This window comes from Equus quagga, chromosome 4 (genome assembly GCF_021613505.1).
Source record: "Equus quagga isolate Etosha38 chromosome 4, UCLA_HA_Equagga_1.0, whole genome shotgun sequence".
NCBI classification, from domain to species: Eukaryota; Metazoa; Chordata; class Mammalia; order Perissodactyla; family Equidae; genus Equus; species Equus quagga.
The window spans coordinates 5,005,235-5,023,911 of record NC_060270.1 but is presented as its reverse complement, the minus strand read 5'-3'; the positions used below and the strand labels follow the sequence as shown (position 1 = coordinate 5,023,911).

At 46.2% G+C, this 18,677-nt stretch overlaps 1 protein-coding gene and 1 long non-coding RNA gene across 3 annotated transcripts in view; one reads left to right on the top strand and one right to left on the bottom strand.

Annotated features, from left to right (window-relative positions):
* Window positions 1–2,482, bottom strand: part of TBC1D23 (TBC1 domain family member 23) — a 50,388-nt gene extending 47,906 nt beyond the window's left edge. For both annotated transcript variants that reach the window (XM_046658103.1, XM_046658104.1), the window contains exon 1: window positions 2,352–2,482. In XM_046658103.1, coding sequence (XP_046514059.1) covers window positions 2,352–2,404 — 53 coding nt within the window. In that variant the 5' untranslated portion in view covers window positions 2,405–2,482. The remainder of the gene's footprint in view (window positions 1–2,351) is intronic.
* Window positions 2,483–2,824: 342 nt separating this feature from the next.
* On the top strand, window positions 2,825–7,596 carry LOC124237942 (uncharacterized). Its single transcript, XR_006888189.1, has 2 exons — window positions 2,825–2,970; window positions 6,472–7,596. It is a non-coding gene; the product is annotated as an uncharacterized LOC124237942 (long non-coding RNA).
* The last annotated feature ends 11,081 nt before the right edge of the window (window positions 7,597–18,677 follow it).

Below are 18,677 nucleotides of genomic sequence, written 5' to 3'. Positions count from 1 at the left end.
GACAGGGACCTAGTTTTATTCTTACACACTTAACATTTGTAAACCGAATGACTCTAAGTGACTAAAATGAGTTTAGCTTAGGCAATGAGATGTGTAATACATCTCAGAAAAATTTCCATCCGACAAAGTTACAATAAAAATGTGACAGCATTTTTTAAAAGAAGAGTAAAGCCTCCCATTCTATAAGAACCCATTCACCAAGCATCCAAGAGCAGAGGCTTTACTGAACCCATGGCTCCAAATCTGAACATCTTCTCTGACTCTATTCAAACTCAATTCTCGGGGACTGGTGAGTGGAGTGAGCAGAGAAAAAGGAGAAAGATTAACAGAGAATGGAGGGAGAGCAGAAACCACAGAACACCTCAGGGTTCCTCCACTCATGAAAATAAAAAGAGCAAAAACGGAAAGCCAAACCAAAGACACAGCAACCCTAGAAGAGAACAAATGCCCCTTTAGCGACCATGCCCTCCGTGTTCCCCGCCTCTGTGGGCCAGACGCATGCTCACAATCCTCCTAACCTAAGAACTCCTCAAAGACACCTCAACTCTAGAAACATGTCCCCTGGTGGCCCTCAGTCAGGTGATTACAGCCAGTTTCTGATACAATTCTCTCTTGCAAACTTCATGAATTTCTAGCCACTACTCTCCAAATAAATCACTAGTTTCCTTGCCCACGCCCTTGCTCATGGTATTACTCCATTTAGAGGCCTTTTCCATCTGTTTATCTGACTGCACTATCCACTATGTTAGCCACTAGCCATGCGTGTGGCTATTTAACATTTGAAATGTGGCTAGATCGCATTGAGACGTAGGGTAAATGTAAAATACACATTGGATTTTGAAGGTTTGGTACAAAAAAATGTAAAATTATTTAATTTTTTTTTAACAACGATTAGGTGTTGAAACAATATTTGGGATATATTCGATTAAATAGATAACTAAAATTAATTTCACCAGTTTTAGTTTTTAAAATGGCTACCAGAAAATTTTAAATTACATACGTGGCTCACACTATACTTCAACTGGACAATGCTGGTCTAAATCCTCCTCCTCCTTCAAAGTCTACTTCAAACACCTCTGCTTCCATGAAGCTTTCCCCAGTGACTCAAAGGGGGAGTGGTTTCTGCTCCCCTGAACTCTCATAACACTTTTATTCACGCTCCCAAAGAACTGGGTCAATTTTACCCTGTTACTCAGTGTACCTGTCACAGCTCTCTAACTCCAATATAAGCAAAGTGAGGAAAGAAACTACATCGAGGCTACCATAAGTTTTCCTCCTATCCCCTGGAGAGTTCACGCACTAAGGCGATGTTTGACATCTGCTAAGCGAGAGCTGAATTTCTCAATTACTATACTATCTCTGTCCCTTTCAACGACTTCCATTTCTTCCTCAGGGACTGAAGTCCACGTCTACAAATGTCCTGTATACTTCGAGGCAAAAAGAGTGCCGGTGAGTTGTATACATAGAATGTGACAACATGCAAATCTAAAACTCTCTAATACACGTGGCCAACACACTTAGATCAACTGTAAGAATTCGACAAGCCTCTAAAGGTTCCATTTCTAAAAATAATGTTGCCCCTAAAAGCGTACTGCGACGATCAGCTATTTCAAAAGGCAGAGCCTTTCCCACAGGTTAACGACACGGGGTGCCTGAAGTCTACCAAAAAATTACTGGCGGCTCGCCCCCAAGCCCGAGTTTAAATCGGGTAAGTAGGCGAGGGCTTGGGAGCAGCAGAAGCAAAGCCCCAGGCGGCGTCCACCGCTGTGAAGCCCGAGCTGCGGGGACAGCGGCAGGAAGGAAGATGACTGGCGGCAGACCAACGGTGGAAACGGTCGGAACGCGAAACGAGAAATAAAAACCAGGATAAAAACCATCTCAACCACGTGGGGGGGGATCCGCCCCGGTGTCTCTCAACCTGTGAACCCTCAGGCAAAGGTCGCGGTGGTCACTTCAAGACGTCTTCCCTTCAAAAGGTATTCCAGTGCCTCCCACCTGCATCCGCCAAGCCTCCTTCCCAGCCAGCTCACCCTGACGCCCCGGGCCAGGCTCCGGCCGAACTCGCCGGGCAGCCACCGTCTCCGGCACGGCTGGACCTCGGCGGACGAAGCGGGGGGACAGACCTGAGGCCCAGCCCCTGGACCACACCCCCTCCCTCCGAAACCGGCCTCGGCCTCGCGCAGGACCCGGCTGGCTGGGGACCGGCGGGCGGGGGCGGGGCCGGGCGCTGGACCCGGTCGAGCACGGGTCTCCCAGCCCCGCGCCGGCGCCCGCTGGTGCCTCAGGGAGGGCCGGCGCGGTGGGCAGGAAGAGGAGAGGAGCAGTGGGGATCAGCCCCGGCGTTCACTCACCAGCCGTGGCCGCCCGACGTTGGCAGCAGCAGGACCTCTTCTCCTTCCGCCATTGCTGTTGACGTCCACGTCACTTTGCCGAAAAGTGGACCCGGCGCCGAGAGGGATTCCGAAAACCAATGTCGTAAAAAGGCCCTCGGAAGTCTGGGACTGAGCTTCTGGAAAGGGAATGAAAGAGCGAGGAGGCGAGCAACGCTACGTCACGGCGTCCGAGAGAGGAAGGCAGCAGGGGGAGGAGACTTGGTGGAGGTGCTGCCCTTCTAAAGACTACGTGTCCCAGGATGCTGCGGGGGCGGCGCCGGGCGGAGTGGGCGGGGCCTGGTGAGGGAGCGCGTCCAGAGGAGGCCGTGTGAGCGTCGCTTCCGGCGTCCCGCGAGCGTCTCCGTTCCGGCTTGGCGTCAAGCTTAACGAAGTCGGGGTTGAGTCGAGCAGTGGGGAGAGGAGGGGCGTGGGGATGGCCGCCTGCCGGTCACTTCGGGGCGGCGCAGGCGCAGGAGGAGGGACCTGGGGCGCGCTGTGCACGTCCATAACCATCGTCGAGGAAGGAGAGCCACGTGTGACAATATGGACAGATCTGACAAACATGGTGTTAAATGAGCGACACATTGCGGAAGGATGGGTAAAGGATGGTGTCATTTATATTTGGCGTTAAAAATAGGCAGGACGTTATATTGTTTATGAATAGATGCGTATGTGCTTTTGAAAAGTGCAGGGGAATGATATATAGAAAAATCAGAATGGCAGTTGTCAAAGATAAAGACAGCCAGACATTAGTTAGAGTAGTGACAACAGATTTTATTCAGAAACTCCCGACAGTAGGGGAGAGAGCTGGGCTCCATTCCGACGTGCGCGGAGGTGACCAGGGTTTTAAACGGAGGGCGAGGGCGAGGGCGGGGAGAGAGCAGGGGCTCGTCAGAGTCACAGACGGGAGGAATTACCGAGCATCGGTCAGGGCAGTTGTGGTTGGGCAGCTGGTCCGCTAGCAGGCGGTTCTCGAACTTCGGGTTCTGTCCTCCGGAGACTGGGGGACAGGCCCTGGCCTTCCGGATGACTGCATTTCAGAGGAATGGCTCTGAGGGCCTTGAGAAGAGCACTTCAAAGTTAGAAGAGATGCGTATTCACAACTGTAAGCCATTTCTAGTAAATGCTCCGAGAAAGAGAGGTCAGGAGCCTGTTATCAGGTGTTGGCTGGAACAAACAGGAAATTCTCCTGGAAGCATTGAGCTCTCTCAATGAGGCATTTTCTTGGGGAGCTGGGGTTCGGGGGGGGGGGGGCGGTTTGGGGTCATCCTGGGGACGCCGGCTTATGCTGCTGGAAGCCACGCTAGAGTGTGGTCAGGGGTCTCGGCGCAGGGCTGGTGTGTGCGAGAGTTCTGAGTTCTCACTGTTACATTTGGGGCGGGGGAGGAAATGGCTTCAATTATGTTTCAAATGTTTTGTTTCTTGAGAGCTGCAAAGTGGTTACGTAAGTGTTCAGTATTCTTGATAGAGTCTGTACTTTGGTATCTAAAATGTTTCATAATTTTTAAAACTGTTTGATTAAAATAAGCATAAAGCATTGTACAGCTATTTCATTTACAGCCAAGAACACGTTCACTGTCTTCCCGGCAGGAAGAGCCGCACGTTCTTCCCTTCTTCCCAGCCCGGGATCTCCACGTGATGTTCAATCCCTCATCGGGAAGATGTCTTTTAACATGGAATGAGAGTTTAGATGACAGCTGTCAAAAAGAATGACAGGCATGAATCTAGGTCCAGTTACTATCCTAATATTCAGGACCTCCACCAGGCCCCTCCAGTTGTTGTCAGTGGGTTTTCAGAAGCTTTTCTAAAATGGTTTTAAAAACAGTTAAGTCGGTGACATGATATGCAGTTGTTCATTGGTTAAGGTGATTCTAATCCTCAACTGTAATTCTTTTTTCTTTCTTTTTTTTTTTCTGAGGAATGTTCTCCCTGAGCTGACATCTGTGCCAACCTTCCTCTATTTTTTAGTATGTGGGCCACCGCTAACAGAGCAGTGTAGGTCCATTCCCAGCCACCGAACCCGGGCCATTGAAGCGGAGCACACCAGATTTAACCACTGGGCCCTCTAATTCATTTTGAGTGTAAGGAAATCAGTGACTGCTTTATACTCTGTGTGGTAAAAATATTATTCCATTAAAAATATATCACTTGACACTTTCAAGCAGTTATTCATTCAGTAGAAGTGGAAACTTGTGATGCCATTCTCTGCAGTAGGCCCGAGGCAGCTTCATGGGCCTGCGGCCCGTGCAGCAGCCCCAGCCCCCTGCCCAGAAGGGCCTGCGCTCACTTAGTGCTCTGCTTGTTGCCGTCTTGAAATTCTTAGTAGTTTGGCCCCTCGTTTTCATTTTGCACTGGGCCCGTGCAGATTGTAGCCAGTTCCAGATAGGGTCAATATGATATTGATATAAAACCCAGTGGGCGCAAGATTTCAACTGAAATTGTGTAGTGATTATATTTTCTGGAGTATTTGTATTATCTGTTCTTTACTCATGCACCTGCTCTGTGTTTTACTGAGTATTCACTGAGGTCATGCTCTTCAGCAAGATGACATCCTCTTCCTCAAGTGGAAATTCTAAGAATGTGCTTGTTGGGGCAAGGCCTTGAACCCTGGTATGCCTTTGTCCCTCTTCCTCAAGCAGGGCCACTGGTTCGCTCCTTTATAGTGTTTGCTTGGGTCTGGCTGGTTGGTCTCCGGGCTGCTGAGTTAGTACAGTTCCCCTGGTCGAGGAGTTTTCAGATCATAAGCCCTTTTTCTTGCTCTGGAACTGCTGTGTCCATATTTTCCCCAATGTGCCTCACTTCCTGAGATGACAAGGACCACACTATGACCACTTAACATTTTCTAGCTGGCTGCAAATTTTCATGGGTGTAACTTTCTGAGTCTTTTTGTGCTTTAAAAAATAATCTCAGGGGTTGGCCCCGTGGCCAAGTTTGCACGCTCCGCTTCTGTGGCCCAGGGTTTCACTGGTTTGGATCCTAGGCACAGACCTAGCACTGTTCATCAGGTCATGCTGGGCGGCATCCCACACAGAAGAACTAGAAGGACTTACAACTAGGATATGCGACTATGTACTGGGGCTCTGGGGAGGAAAAAAGGAAGAGGAAGATTGGCAACAGATGTAAGCTGAGGGCCAATCTTCCTTACCAAAACTAAAATAAAATAAACTCTTAAAAAAACCCTCAAAGTCCTGCCATATACCTGGATTGTTATGTCCTTAAAAAATATAAGCGTGGGATTGCAAGTAGAATCCGTTAAATTCTAATAGTGGATCTCTGCTTAAAGAAGAGAAAATATTTTTCCAGAGCTAGAGAAGTATGAAATCCTCTGCCTGTATTTTCTTACATTGCTCTTTTCTCCTAATTGTAAGAAGATTTCAGCAATGATACTGGGAGCTCTTTCTGCTTTTATATTTCTTTATATCCCTCTTGAGCAGAGGGAGTTGGAATCTCTTTTTTCATAGGCCTGGTGCTGTGCTACGGTGATGCTAATAGTGGTGACCATCAGGGTCTGTGCACAATGCGGCCATTCCAAGATGTGTCTCCAAGAAAGGCAGACCCAGTCATCCATGTGGGATGCGTTACCTGCCTGCATTTGTGCAGCCAGCTGTATTCCCACACCCAAATAGGAAGACGTGGCATTATTCCATATTATCCTTGGATAAAATCAAGTTACATTTTTTATAAAGGAAAATTAAAGTTTCTTGGTTTTGAATGAAACTGTAAAAATTAAAAATATTTTCATCTATTATTTGGAGTTCTGTGCCATATAATTATGTAATTTATATTATATGTCCTTAATTCCTATTATGACACATAGTCTAGTCTCCATAAATATTTATACAATGACCTAAGGGATTGTTTTGAAGTGCTTTGGAATGGATGACGTCATTCATCTGCAGAGAAACAGCCGGTGGGGATGGGGGCAGGGACTGTGAGCTCACCTGTGTGGCCAATTGTTCTGTTAGTGTAGTAGAGTTTATTTCATTTTTCGCTATAATAGTAGTATAGCATTTATTTTTTAAAAAGAGAGAAATGATCATAGCTCTTGATCTTTTATTTATTTTCAAGCCATCTTTTCTTGACTTGCATGCATTCTTAGGTGGAGATGAAGACCTAATAAGATGCGTTAACCTAATGCTACATAAAGAATTACCCCAAAACTCAGTGTCTTAAAACAGTGAACATTATCTTCTCACAGCTTTGTGGGCCAGGACTTGGAAGCGGCTGAGCTGGGTGCTTGGCTCACGGCCTCTTGAGGCGACGGTTGGGGTATTGGCCAGGGTCGCAGTCACACAGTCATCTGAAGGCTTCACCGGCCTGGCGGTCCTCTTCCACAGGGGCTCGCTCGCGTGCCTCACGAGTTGGTGTTGGCTGCTGGCAGGGGGCCCCCGTCCTCTCCCAATGAGCCTTTCCACCAGCCGCTTGAATGTCCTCTTGACATGGAGGCTGGCTTCCCCTGAGAGAGAGATCAAGAGAGACCAAGACTGAAGCCACAACATTTTTCATGACCCAGCCTCAAAAGTCACTCTCCATCATTTCTGCAACGTCCTGTTGGTTACACAGGTCAACTCTATTCAACATGGATGGGAACTACAAAAAGGCTTGAATACCCAAAGGCCAGACTCACTGAGGGCCATCTCGGAGGTCGGCTGCCGCTTGAGAGAATGTCAGATCCCACAGGTTCTTCATCATCCGGTCCAGCTTGCCCTGAGGTGCCCGCCCGTGTCATCTCAGCTCTGCTGAGCCCTCCGTCCTCGGGCCCCTCATCCGGCGCCGAGGCGTACAGTGTCTCCTGTGCTTAACGCCAAGAGGGACGGCCGTTTGTAAGTCCTTTCATAGCCTCCGCTACACCAAAGGCATGGCTGAAAGCACACATGGGGCCCAGAAGTTCTCGTCGAATAACAAAATAGTGACTTTTGTCTCTTCAGATGTCACATGAGAGTTTCAGGATTCCATACTTTCCCAGGAGTTTTCCTTGTTATCTTACTAATGTTTTCACCGTTATCAAAATTGCTTCAGTTGTTTGTAACTTTAAAGTCCCATCAGGACCTGCGTTCCAAGACTTTAAACTACTGAAGCTTAACGTTGTATTTAATGAGGAGCAAAACCAAGTTAATTCCCATTCACAGATGACAAGTGAACAGTTGGCAGCAATTTCAACATCTGCTTTTAATTCATTTAAGTGTGATCAAATGGTGATTAAAAAAAGTGCTGGAAACTCTAATATTTCTCCATTATCCTTCGAGTAGTTGTCTCTGCTAACTGAAGTTGACTCTTGATGGTTGTGTAGATGGACCCAAAGTAAACACTGGGGCAGAGAGTGCTCCGTTTTTGTGCCTTCATGTGGGAGCCTGTTTCACCCTTTCTTCATTCCAAGTTCATTCCCAAATGTTCCAGACAAAAGGCTCTTGTTAGGGTTGAGTCACTGCTGGTTTGAAACGGGGATAGTAACCAACATGTTAGTTGGAACTAGCCTTAGATTTAAAAACTTCTTGCCTTTGTGAGTTCACGCACACGCGCACACACAATCTGTAAACAATATCCTCAGACGATGGCTGTGCTGTTCTTTATTTATAATCTGTCTCCATTTGCCTCATACACCTTACTCACCCTTCCTTTTAGGCGTACTTCTTGCCAAATAAAGTAATTAGCAAGGAATCAGGTAGGTAATTGGATGGAATTACATGATACTTGCTTTTAATACTATGTGTAAGAAATATAGGTAATTGTTATAGTTTCTATGAATATATTATTTACAGGCTGGTTTGTCGAATACCCATACTAAGTTGTACAGATTGTTATTGTCATGTCTACATTTTTTAAAAAAAGATTCTACAATTCTGTACTTTTATTTAATTAATTAATTAATTTATTTTTTGGTGAGGAAGATTGTCCCTGGGCTAACATCTGTGTCAATCTTCCTCTATTTTTTATGTGGGATGCCACCACAGCATGGCTTGATAAGTGGTGTGTAGGTCCATGCCCGGGATCTGAGCCTGCGAACCCCGGGCTGCTGAGGCAGACCATGCAAACTTAATCACTATACCACTGGGCTGGCCCCCATTTCTACAATTCAAATTCATGTAAGAAGAATACAAAATTAAATAAAAAGAATTCTTAGGGTATAATGAATATGAAAATGACCACAGATACAAAAGCACTAAAAAATTTTAGATAAAGGATTTCTTCTCTATAATTTTGCTCACGCTGTTTTTCCTGGACCATATCAACTACTGCTCTGTTGTTAATTCCCACCCATAACCGGAAAACTCCTGTATCTGCATTTCCAACCCTGGCCTTTCTTTCTCACTTGGCATCTGTAAATCTAGCCCTACCTGGAGCTTGCTTGGATGACCTACAAACACCCCAAACTCAACATTCTGAAACCCAGCGCGTTACATCTGCCTGCTCCCCCGTCCCCACCTCTTCTATAGAGGTGACTGGTTTTATCATATATCCCGTCATCTAAGCCAGAAACTTGGGGATTATTCTAGCTTCTTTCCTTCTTTCCTCCTGTCAGTCATCAGGGCCTCTGAATTTTTTCTTCCTAAATATTTTTCAGGTCGGGCCCTTCTTCTCCACCCTGCATCTTTCCTCTTGCTTCAGCGCCTCATTGTGTTTTATGTGAAGGATCCCTCAGTCTCTGCCTCCTCCCACTCCCCTTCTCAGTCAGCACAGCCTGGCTGTCAGGGTTCAAACTCACAACCCCAGGCGAGATTTACTTAGCAACTTTTATTTTGTTGTTGTTTTTAATCACTTGAACGTCTTTATACACTTTTCACTGTGTCTCCCCCCGACACACACACTCCCCATCACTTTAGACCAGCCCCAAATTTATGCATTTGTGACTTGCTTGGTCCTCAGAGGTATCTGAATTTATGCCTCTCGCTGCACATTTCTAAAATGGAAATCTGCCTAAACTCCTTCAGTTGCTCCCTGTCCCCTGTAAAAAATGTCCACATTCCTTAGCACTGATACAACACTCTCGGAGCCTCCAGCACCTCCCCTTCTTCCCTTGTCACAGACTTGAGCCATCCTGTTTCCAGGCCCCAGATAGGTCCTGCTGCTCCATGGCCGCACATCTTTGTTAAAGCTATTTCCTCCGCTTTGTTACAGCCGACTAACTTCCCTCAGCCGGTTACACCAGCCACACGGCTTGAGCAATGTTTTCTCTGTAACCCTCCCTCCAGCCTTTTGCCACCACTTCCCCTTATATATACCTCAATTATTGCATTTATCACACTTTAATTATATGTTTATATATTTCTTTTCTCCGCTAAACATGACATCCTGGGGACAAGCTTAATACGTCTTTACATGTCCAGTGCCTGGCAGTATTTGATACACAGCTGTAATTGCTGTATGAACGAATGAATGAATGAATGGATGGATGGTCTATCTACATAGGTCATCATTACTACAACATTCACAGAGCATTTACCATGTACCAGGCATTGTTCTAAGCACTTCTATTAACTCATTTAATGCTACCAACAATCCTATGAATTGGCAGTGAAATCTGAATTTAAGTTAAATCAAATAGGCAAGCAGTTTTCTAATATGATTTATGAAGCATTTCTTTAGAAGTAGAAAGAATTGTCATGTTTGCATTAAAAAAATGAAGACACACAAAAGGATGTTACTTCAGTGCCTTTAATTATCACAAGTAGGTGACAATCCAGTTGCTCAATTGGATGTTGCTTCTTCTGCTTAATGAAATCTTTCCTGGGAGAGGCAAAATCTTGTGTCACCATTCTTAGCCTGAAGCAAAAGAATTTCTTCCTGCCATAAAAACATTATTATCTTAAAAATTATTGATTTGTGCAAAGCATTTGGTGATCTCTGTCAGCAGAGACAAAGCCTATCTTCATATATAATGGTAGTGCTTACACTTTGCCCACTTCTGGTCTTCACGGGTCCTAGGAGGCTCTGCAGAATCTGCACCCCAACGTTCCCTCCCTCTGCAAAGCTCTTTCCCCAGATCGCTGTGTGGCTCACTCGATGGATCGTGCTCAGGTGGGCAGAGATACGGGAAAGCACTTCAGCGAGGGCCCGACATGACCAAACGCAAAGAAGCGCCAGGGCTGCTGGAGGTTGTGGGAGCAGGCCAGTGACTGGAGAGACAGCTCAGCCAGGAGTGGGCAGGCAGTGGAGGGTCACTGAAGGTTCTCGAGTAGGAGACCATATGATCCAAGGAGAGTTTTACAAAAGTGAACGTGGAATTGAGTTCAGGTTAGACTGAGGGTGGAAGCGATCAGAGACAGGGCGGCCAGGTGGGAGGCGGTAAGACCCTAACCTGGGATATTAGCCACAGCAGCAGAAGTAGTGAAAGTGAGAAAGATTGTGGGAAGAGAAAGATTACGAGAGACAGGGCTCTTGATTAGAAATGAGAGACAAGAGGGAGGGATGGTGGTCCAGTTGGGAGAGGCTACAGCAGGAGCAGAGCCCTCAGGAGGAGGATCTGTTGGGGAGAGAGGTTCGGTGGAAGTGGGCCGCATTAGGCAGCTGGAAACAGGGCCGTAGCCCAAAAATTGGACTTGTTCTAAGGATACAAATCCTGTCAAATTCTGATTCTGGTCCTTTCTGTAAGATGAGAGGTAGCCAATCCGGAGACAGAGAATGGCAATGGGCACTCAGACGCTGCTATGGGGAGTGAATTGATGGAACGTTTTTGGACGGGATTTTGGAAATACTCATCAACATCTAAATTACGCAGACCTTTTGAAACACTCTTGGTGGAATTTATCTTACAGAGATTTTTGCCCAACTGAGCAAGAGTATATCCAAGGATGCTCACTGATGTATTGTTCAGCTTGTAGTGGCAAAAAATTGGAGTCAGCCTAATCGTCCATCATTGAGTGGTACCTCTGTATGAAAAAATATCATGTCGTTGCTAAAATAGAATGAGGTAGAGCACATGTACTGACACAGAGGGATGTCTGTGATACGGTGAGTAAAGAAAGCAGGTGGTGGGATGTGCTGATTAATTAGGTGGCAGAATCCTTTCACAATGTATCTGTATATTGAATCAACACCACGTGCACTTCCAATAGCTTCCAATTTAGTGTTTTCTAGTTTTATTTTTTTGCTGAGAAAGCTTCGCCCTGAGCTAACATCTATGCCAGTCCTCCTCTATTTTTTTGTACATGGAACACCTCCACAGGGTGGCTGATGGGTGGAGTAGGTCCATGCCTGGGATCCGAACCCACGAACCCGGGCCGCTGATGCACAGCACACCGAACTTTAATCGCTCGGCCACAGAGCTGGACCCAAATAGCTTCCAATTTTATTTGTCAATTATTCCTCAATAAAGTGGAAACAAAAAATTTTAAAGAAAAAATAAAAACTTAAACACTCCCCTCCCTCTGTACACTAACAGAATAGTTCATTGGTGCACGTTCTGGTTCCACCCAGCCTTAGAAGCTGGGTCCAACAGCAAGTCACTTCCCCTCCTGGAAATCGTTTTATTCATTTATTTTTAAATAAAACAAAAGAGTTGGAGGGAAAAAAAAAAGCAAATTGCAGAATGCTGCTACTAGTATGAGTCCACTTTTTCCATAAGGTGAGCTATCTGTTTGGACACGCACCCAGAAAGGTCCAAAAGGCCACGTGGAATTGTTACCTGACGGTGTTGGTGGGTGGGCTTTGAGGGGACATCACCTTATACATTCATAAATTGTTAGAGCTTTTTCCACTGAGCACGTGTTATGTCTGCAATAAGAAAATGTTTGGAATCTTAGAAAAACCACTTCTGAAGCAGGCCATTCAGTCCCTGATACTAAGGGTGAGATCCTGAAAGGAGGGCAGAGCAAGGCAGGAGAACATGGTGGCCTTGAGGTGTGGGTAGGAGGGGTACGCACTGCACAGGCGCATGAAAACGAGCGGACAGGCCTGCCTGGCCGGGTGCCTCCTGGACAGCCGGTCACTCTCCCCCCACACGCCCCTCCCCCTCACATTCACCTCTTCTGTGCTCCTTGATTAAGCCTCTCAACACGTGGCCTTTGCACATGCTGTCTCTGCCTTGGACAGTCCCCCCACGGCCCCCCACAGACCCCAACGTGTATGCACCCTCCTCTGCCTTCACATCCCAGCTCCCCTGTCGCTTCCTCAGAGAAGCGATGGGGCAGCCTTTCAGAATACGGCAGATCCCTTTATTATACGTGTCTTTTACGTGTCTTTAGATGCACTACGTGTGATTTGAATAGGGAAAGCAAGAAATTAAAAATGCAAAAGGAGAAGGAAAGCAGAGTGATGTATACTTCCCTGGTATTCGTGTTTTGAAACATTTCTTCTTGATCTATATTGTCCTGTCTACCTGCTTCTCCTTTAAGTTTCTTGTGGTTCATAAATGTTTCCAGGCAGGGCAACAGGAGAATCCTGAAATCATCAGTGGACTCCGGACTCCTCCGGTATCATCATCCCCTGGGCCTTTGGACAAGCGCCTTTCAATGTCAGTTACTGAGCACATTCGGACACACCCAGTTCTGCCAGAGACCCTGGGGGAGTGACCTGCCTATGGCCCACCTTTCCTACTTTTTCCTCCTCTGTTCTCATTCAGTGCAAGCTCAGCCATCACTGATTTTCAATCCTCTGAGCATTGAAATAACCCAGGAGCTTAAAAAAAACTGATGTGGGAACTTCACCCGCAGGGATTCTGACTGCTGCTGTAGGCTCAGACCCAAGCACAGGGGTGTCCTAAAAGTTCCCAGCGTGCTGCTCGTGCAGGCGGCATTGAGAACCAATGACCTAGATTAATCTTGAAACAGGAACTCTACTTGGAGAACTGGAGAAGACCTGACTTCTGGAAATCCGGGCCTGACAGTCCAATAGCACTGGTCTCTAAGGTGGTATCAGACCTGCTTCGTTCAAAAGGATAGAGGCTGAAGGCATAAAGCCTAACGAGGCCATAGCCAAGCATCACCCCTGAATTAAGCTGATGACTTTGGACCAGAGCACTTGCTCGTGGGAAATAATCTGATGACTGCACAGCGGGATTGGGGCAGTTATTCACGGAGGAGCAGATTAACGTCTGTGGGGACGGAGACTAACTCAGATTCTGTTCTCTGTCGCTCATCTCAAAGACTTTAGGAAAAAGCAAATATTATTTTAGGAGTTTAACGCACAGGAAACTTGAGGAAGGTTTAAGTTTTGTCCTTCCGTACAGTCCAACTGCCGGGACTCCTGACTCCCAGACTCCAGAGGTTATCACAGTTGACACTGTGAAGCCAGACTTCCGATTCCTGGTCCCTGCCCAGCCACCAGTCAGACAGCTGTGTGCCCTGCTTGGATGTGTGCCTCGGTTCTCGGAGCCTCGGTTTCCTCAGATGAAGTGAAGCAAACTAGATGGTCTACCCAGGCTCCTTCAGCTTTAACAAGTGACACTAGGTGGCACTCATGTAACTCCAATGGGGAGTGGTTGGTGCTCGTTGACTCCCAGGCTCCATCTGTCCCTTAAAAGACCCAGGGACATGCGTGGTGCAACTTGGCAAATAATGCAGTTTTAGGAAGACTGCTTGGGTTCCCTTATCAAGAAAAGCTTTTGAATCTGTGGGTGCCTGTTGTATTTTACCAGCTTCTTTCACTAATTATGTACTTTAGATTGCATATTCTTTTCCTTTTTATCATCTCCCATTCTAAAATATTGTATAGAACACTACTTCTATGGCCTACCGACATTTTTGACATTGTCCAGACACACATGCTGTGTGACAGAAAAGCACTACCTTAGCAGGGTCTAAGCTCTCCCAGCCACACGCCACTGCACGAGGAACTTCTCGGAGGAGATCCACCGTCCCCACACGGAGCTCAAGCAGAAGGGATCCTTCCCTGTGATGACTCGCCTCTGGGCAGGGCCAGCCAGACATGGCTCTTGTTCAAAGCCTTGCTCCCCTCAGCTGCTTTGTCCCAGTGTTTCCAGGAGGGTCGTTGTGGTCCAGGTTCATTTCAAGAGTCTAGTCTGGCTCAACTGGGCTTCAGAGAGAGGCCTTCGGAGACGTGACTCAGAGGTGAGAGAGTGGGGAGCCTCCAGGATCAGGATATTATCCCAAAGGTGCTACTTTCCTCATTGGTGAAAGTCATCCAAGTCGCCTTTCACATGCTTCTCCTCCAGTGGAGGACCCCAGCAGTGGTGTCCAAGATTTAGCAACACAATAAACTTGAAGGAACTGAGTTTGGGGTCTAACTCTGTGAGATTGGAGATTTAAAAGTTCCATGTCGTTCATTCATTTGGGGAGTGAAAGGTGGATTTCAGTGACTTTATCACCTGTCAGAATAAGAGGCCGTGGAATTGCATCCACTTCTTGGCTTGAAGTGTAGTCACGACTTCCAGACCCGGGGTGGGGTGTGCTGTGGTGTTAGGGTGAGGAATGAATGTACATATGTGTGCCCATGGGCAGAAGACTAGAAAGATCCCAACCAAAATACAGCAGTGGCATTGTGGGTGACATTTGTCATCTGTACACTTTTCCGCGTTTCTCAAATTTTATTTAATGATCATGAATTTGTTTTGTGTTTTATTATTTCAAAATCTAAAAGGAGAAGAAGAAAAGGAACGATCAGCAGGTTTCAACAAAGAAACAGTTATTTGTAACTTACCTTGTTCATGGTAAAATAGCTTGTGTGATTTCAAAAGAGGATTATTCTGTTTCCCTCGGATGTGGAAATTGCCTGGCTCTCCTCTGATCCACTGATGGCAAAGGGACAGCTGAAAGACTCTTATTAACATTATTAAGATTGTCCTAAATAAACACAAAAGGAGGCCTTAACATGACAGTGGGATACAAATAACATTTTTTATGATTTATGTCTTCTCTTCTTTAATCAAAACGGACTGCTTTATGTATGGATTATTTTGCTGTGACGATTTTACCTTTCAGCCTCATGCTAATTCTACAAAGCTTGGCAGATACCCGATTGTGGCTGCCTTTAGCACTTTTTGTTGCCACTCATTATTCCTCTCAGCATCCCCGAGGTCGAGAGCGCCGGGCTCGGAAAAGATTGGAGGAAGGCTCTGATCCAGCGTGGGCACAGCCTCGCTGTGTACACACGGTCAGGCGCCTCGAGTGCTCTGGGTTCCGGCTTCTCCGCTGGAAAGAGAAGCGCGGGTGCTCTTCCTCTCTACCACCTCGGTGAGCACACGGAGAAAAGATCATCCACGTGACGGGACTTCACATTCTATCGGTGGGTTCTTTTGGGAGCAGATGGCGAAAGGGAGTTAGAAGTACATAAGGTTTTCCGGGGGATTGACACATAAAAAAAAAAAAAGGTGGTGGGAGAAAGCAGGACTGAGCAGGCGAGGGTCAGACTGTGATGCTCGCTGCTCGCCCACAGGGGCCACCAGAGCAGAGGCGGCCTTGGAGGAGGAGACCGCGCTGGGTGGGAAGGGCTGGTTCCTGGGACCACGGCCTCGCTGAGGCATGGGCTGGGGGCTGCCCCATGACAGCGTGGCCTCAGCGCCGACACAGAGGACATCTTGAGGGAGCTCACAGCTGGAAGCTGTCTGCCGGCCACACTTCTTGAAGCTCGGTGGCAGGGCATTTCTTGCAAAGGGGGGCCTGACTGGCACACGTCGTGTCTGCCACAACTGCTCCCTAATGGGACTCCACCTGGGGCCATCACTCTAGACAGTTATAGGTTATATTTCAAGATTATGAGTTCCTTTTCTCTGACCACAAACCTCTGTCGTATGATATTGTCCGCTGCCCCTTCCTCCCCGTGTGACCTCTATCCTTCCGTCCCTCCCTGGCTTCTGATTTCTCCTGCCTCTCTAGCAGGGTTCACCAGCTTGGACTCGAGAGTCTGGCATTTTAATGTTGCCCTCTGTTGTTCCTCTTGCTCCTTTGACTTTCTCTCATGCCTGGCAGACTGACTTCTAATTCTGGATCGCCCCACGGTCTGCTTTCCCCCGAAGCTTGAGTGATGAGCCTCGCCGGAGAAGCACGGAAGCCCACGGAATGGTGAACTCCATTCCATGACAGCCAGGTTCATCAAGGCATTTCCTGTCGAAATCCTTCCATCTAGTTCTTACCGCCTTCATATTCCACTTACACTGCATCTAACTTCGGGGGATAATTGGCACTTACCTGATTCGGACTCGTGCTGGAGACACCCACACGCCTGAATCATTCTCATCCACACTTCTCCCTCCAGCTTTCACGTGGGAACCCTGAGGTGACGACTGTTACTGCTCCGACTCTGCTCCAATGCCCAGAACAGTGCCATGGACTTTCTGGCACTGAAGATATTCTTGAATGAATAAATAGTTGAATGAAGAACTAAATTTGTCATATGCCAATTGCAGGCTAGGGATCGTGTCGAGTATTTTACATATGTCATCTCGTGTAATCCTCATGGCGCTCCCATTTGGTAGGTTTTAACAGTCTTGTCTTGTAGATTTACTCAGTGCCCATCTCTTGCCACTACAACACTTCCTTGAGGGCAAATATAACATCTGATTCATCTCTGTAGCTTTGTGGCTCCACTTCCCAGGCAATGCCTGACACATAGGTGATGCTCGATAAAAGTTGGATGAGGGATCAGATGAGTGACAGAACCAACAAATGAAAGGTCAGTTGTAAGGCTCAAACCCAAGTCTGTTCACCTTTAAGGCCTGTACACTTTGTGGTGTCACGTGGCTCAGTCTGGATGAAGTATTGTCAACTGCCCAGGGCATCACAACTATTTAGTGAGCAAACGCGAATTAGAAGGAAATGATCCTCCATGCCACACCTCAGTCAAAATGGTGATAAAACTTAGAGCTATCACTTGCTTTATTTACTTCTAAAGAATGTGCCTAAAATCAGAGGGAGGACAATTAGCTAGTTCATGAATTTTCCATTTCCTCTTCAAACATCTGGTTATAGTTGTTTCTGTACCTCGAGTTGAGGTCATCATGACTCTTAATAGTTGGCACTGTGTTTGGGCATCATTTGGAAGCCACTAGAATTCCATAAGCTGTCAGTTTCTTACCATGAGAACAAGGTCAGCCAATGTCTGCATATGCTAACCCCGGTGACAAAATTATAAAGCCTAGTTAAATAAAGTACCATTTAGCAGAAAATGAAAGTTAAGCTCTTCATTAACCTTCCTTTCTGCTAGAATTTGGCTTTTTACCAACTGAAACCATTTAATAGTGTAAACTATGTGGCAAGCACCAGAAAGAAGCTTCTAGACAGCTCATGGGTCCCAATAGTATGCGAATCTTTGACCCATATGTTGAAAATTGAACAATAAGAGTTGAGATTCTAGAATTTCCATTCCCGATACTACTTATAACGGAACCAAACAACCGTGAATGCATTTCAGAGATTAATGAGGCCTTCATTTATAAAGCATTTTACGAACCTTTTAGTGTAAATGCCAACTATTTTTAAATCTTGTGATTACATGATGAAAGTGTTTTCCTAAATAATTTGGTTGCTCCATAATAATTCTAATGGTTTCCCTATTTATATATCTTTCAAAAGTAGCCACCACATTGCCAAGGAGAATTAAACAAATGTGCTTTTTAAAAATATAGCAGTATTAACCAAATGGAAGCATATACTGAAAGTTTCTACCAAAGCAATGAAACCGAAATAGTCTCTAAAATGACAGAGTTGAACTAAACGATCTCTAAGGTTGCTTTCAGCCATGGGGGAAAAAGTCTATGGCTCTAATGCAGAAAAAGTTTAGCCAGCGCTAAAACCTGAATACAATTCACATGCCCCGTTATTCACGCCTTACGCGATGAATTCTTGACCGTTAATGTAACTCAAATCTGGAGGGAAGTCAGCAACTCTGTGTGAATTCATCTGTTTGTTTTTATTAACTCTTCATTCCATCTTCAAGTTTAATGGTCATAATCTAACAAGAGCTTCTCGTAAAAGAGGCATTCTCAGAAATGTTTTCTCCTTATGTTTTTTGCAAAGTTGGTGACAGAATTTCAAAACCCAGCTCTCTATTCCGCAGTTGTAATTCTGTGTCACAGTTATGTGGGGAGAGCTGCTATTGCACGACTTCTCCCGATCAGAATCTCACATTCATATCACGCTTTACAGTTTAACAAATTTAGTGTTTTCAGATTTTGAATTTCCTGTCACATTCACCTCACCGGCTCCTGTAAGCCTTCTCTCCACTCCTTAAGCACATGGTCTCCCTGTCCCTCATTCGCCACCTCTGATCCCCTCAGTCGACCTGAGGAGAGAACGTGGCAGATGGTCTCATTCACAGATGAGCAAACCGAAGCTCAGAGAAATGAAGAAACCAGCTGGTGGGCGATGATGCCTCAGATTACGATTTAGAGTTATCGTAATTTAGAGTTAATCT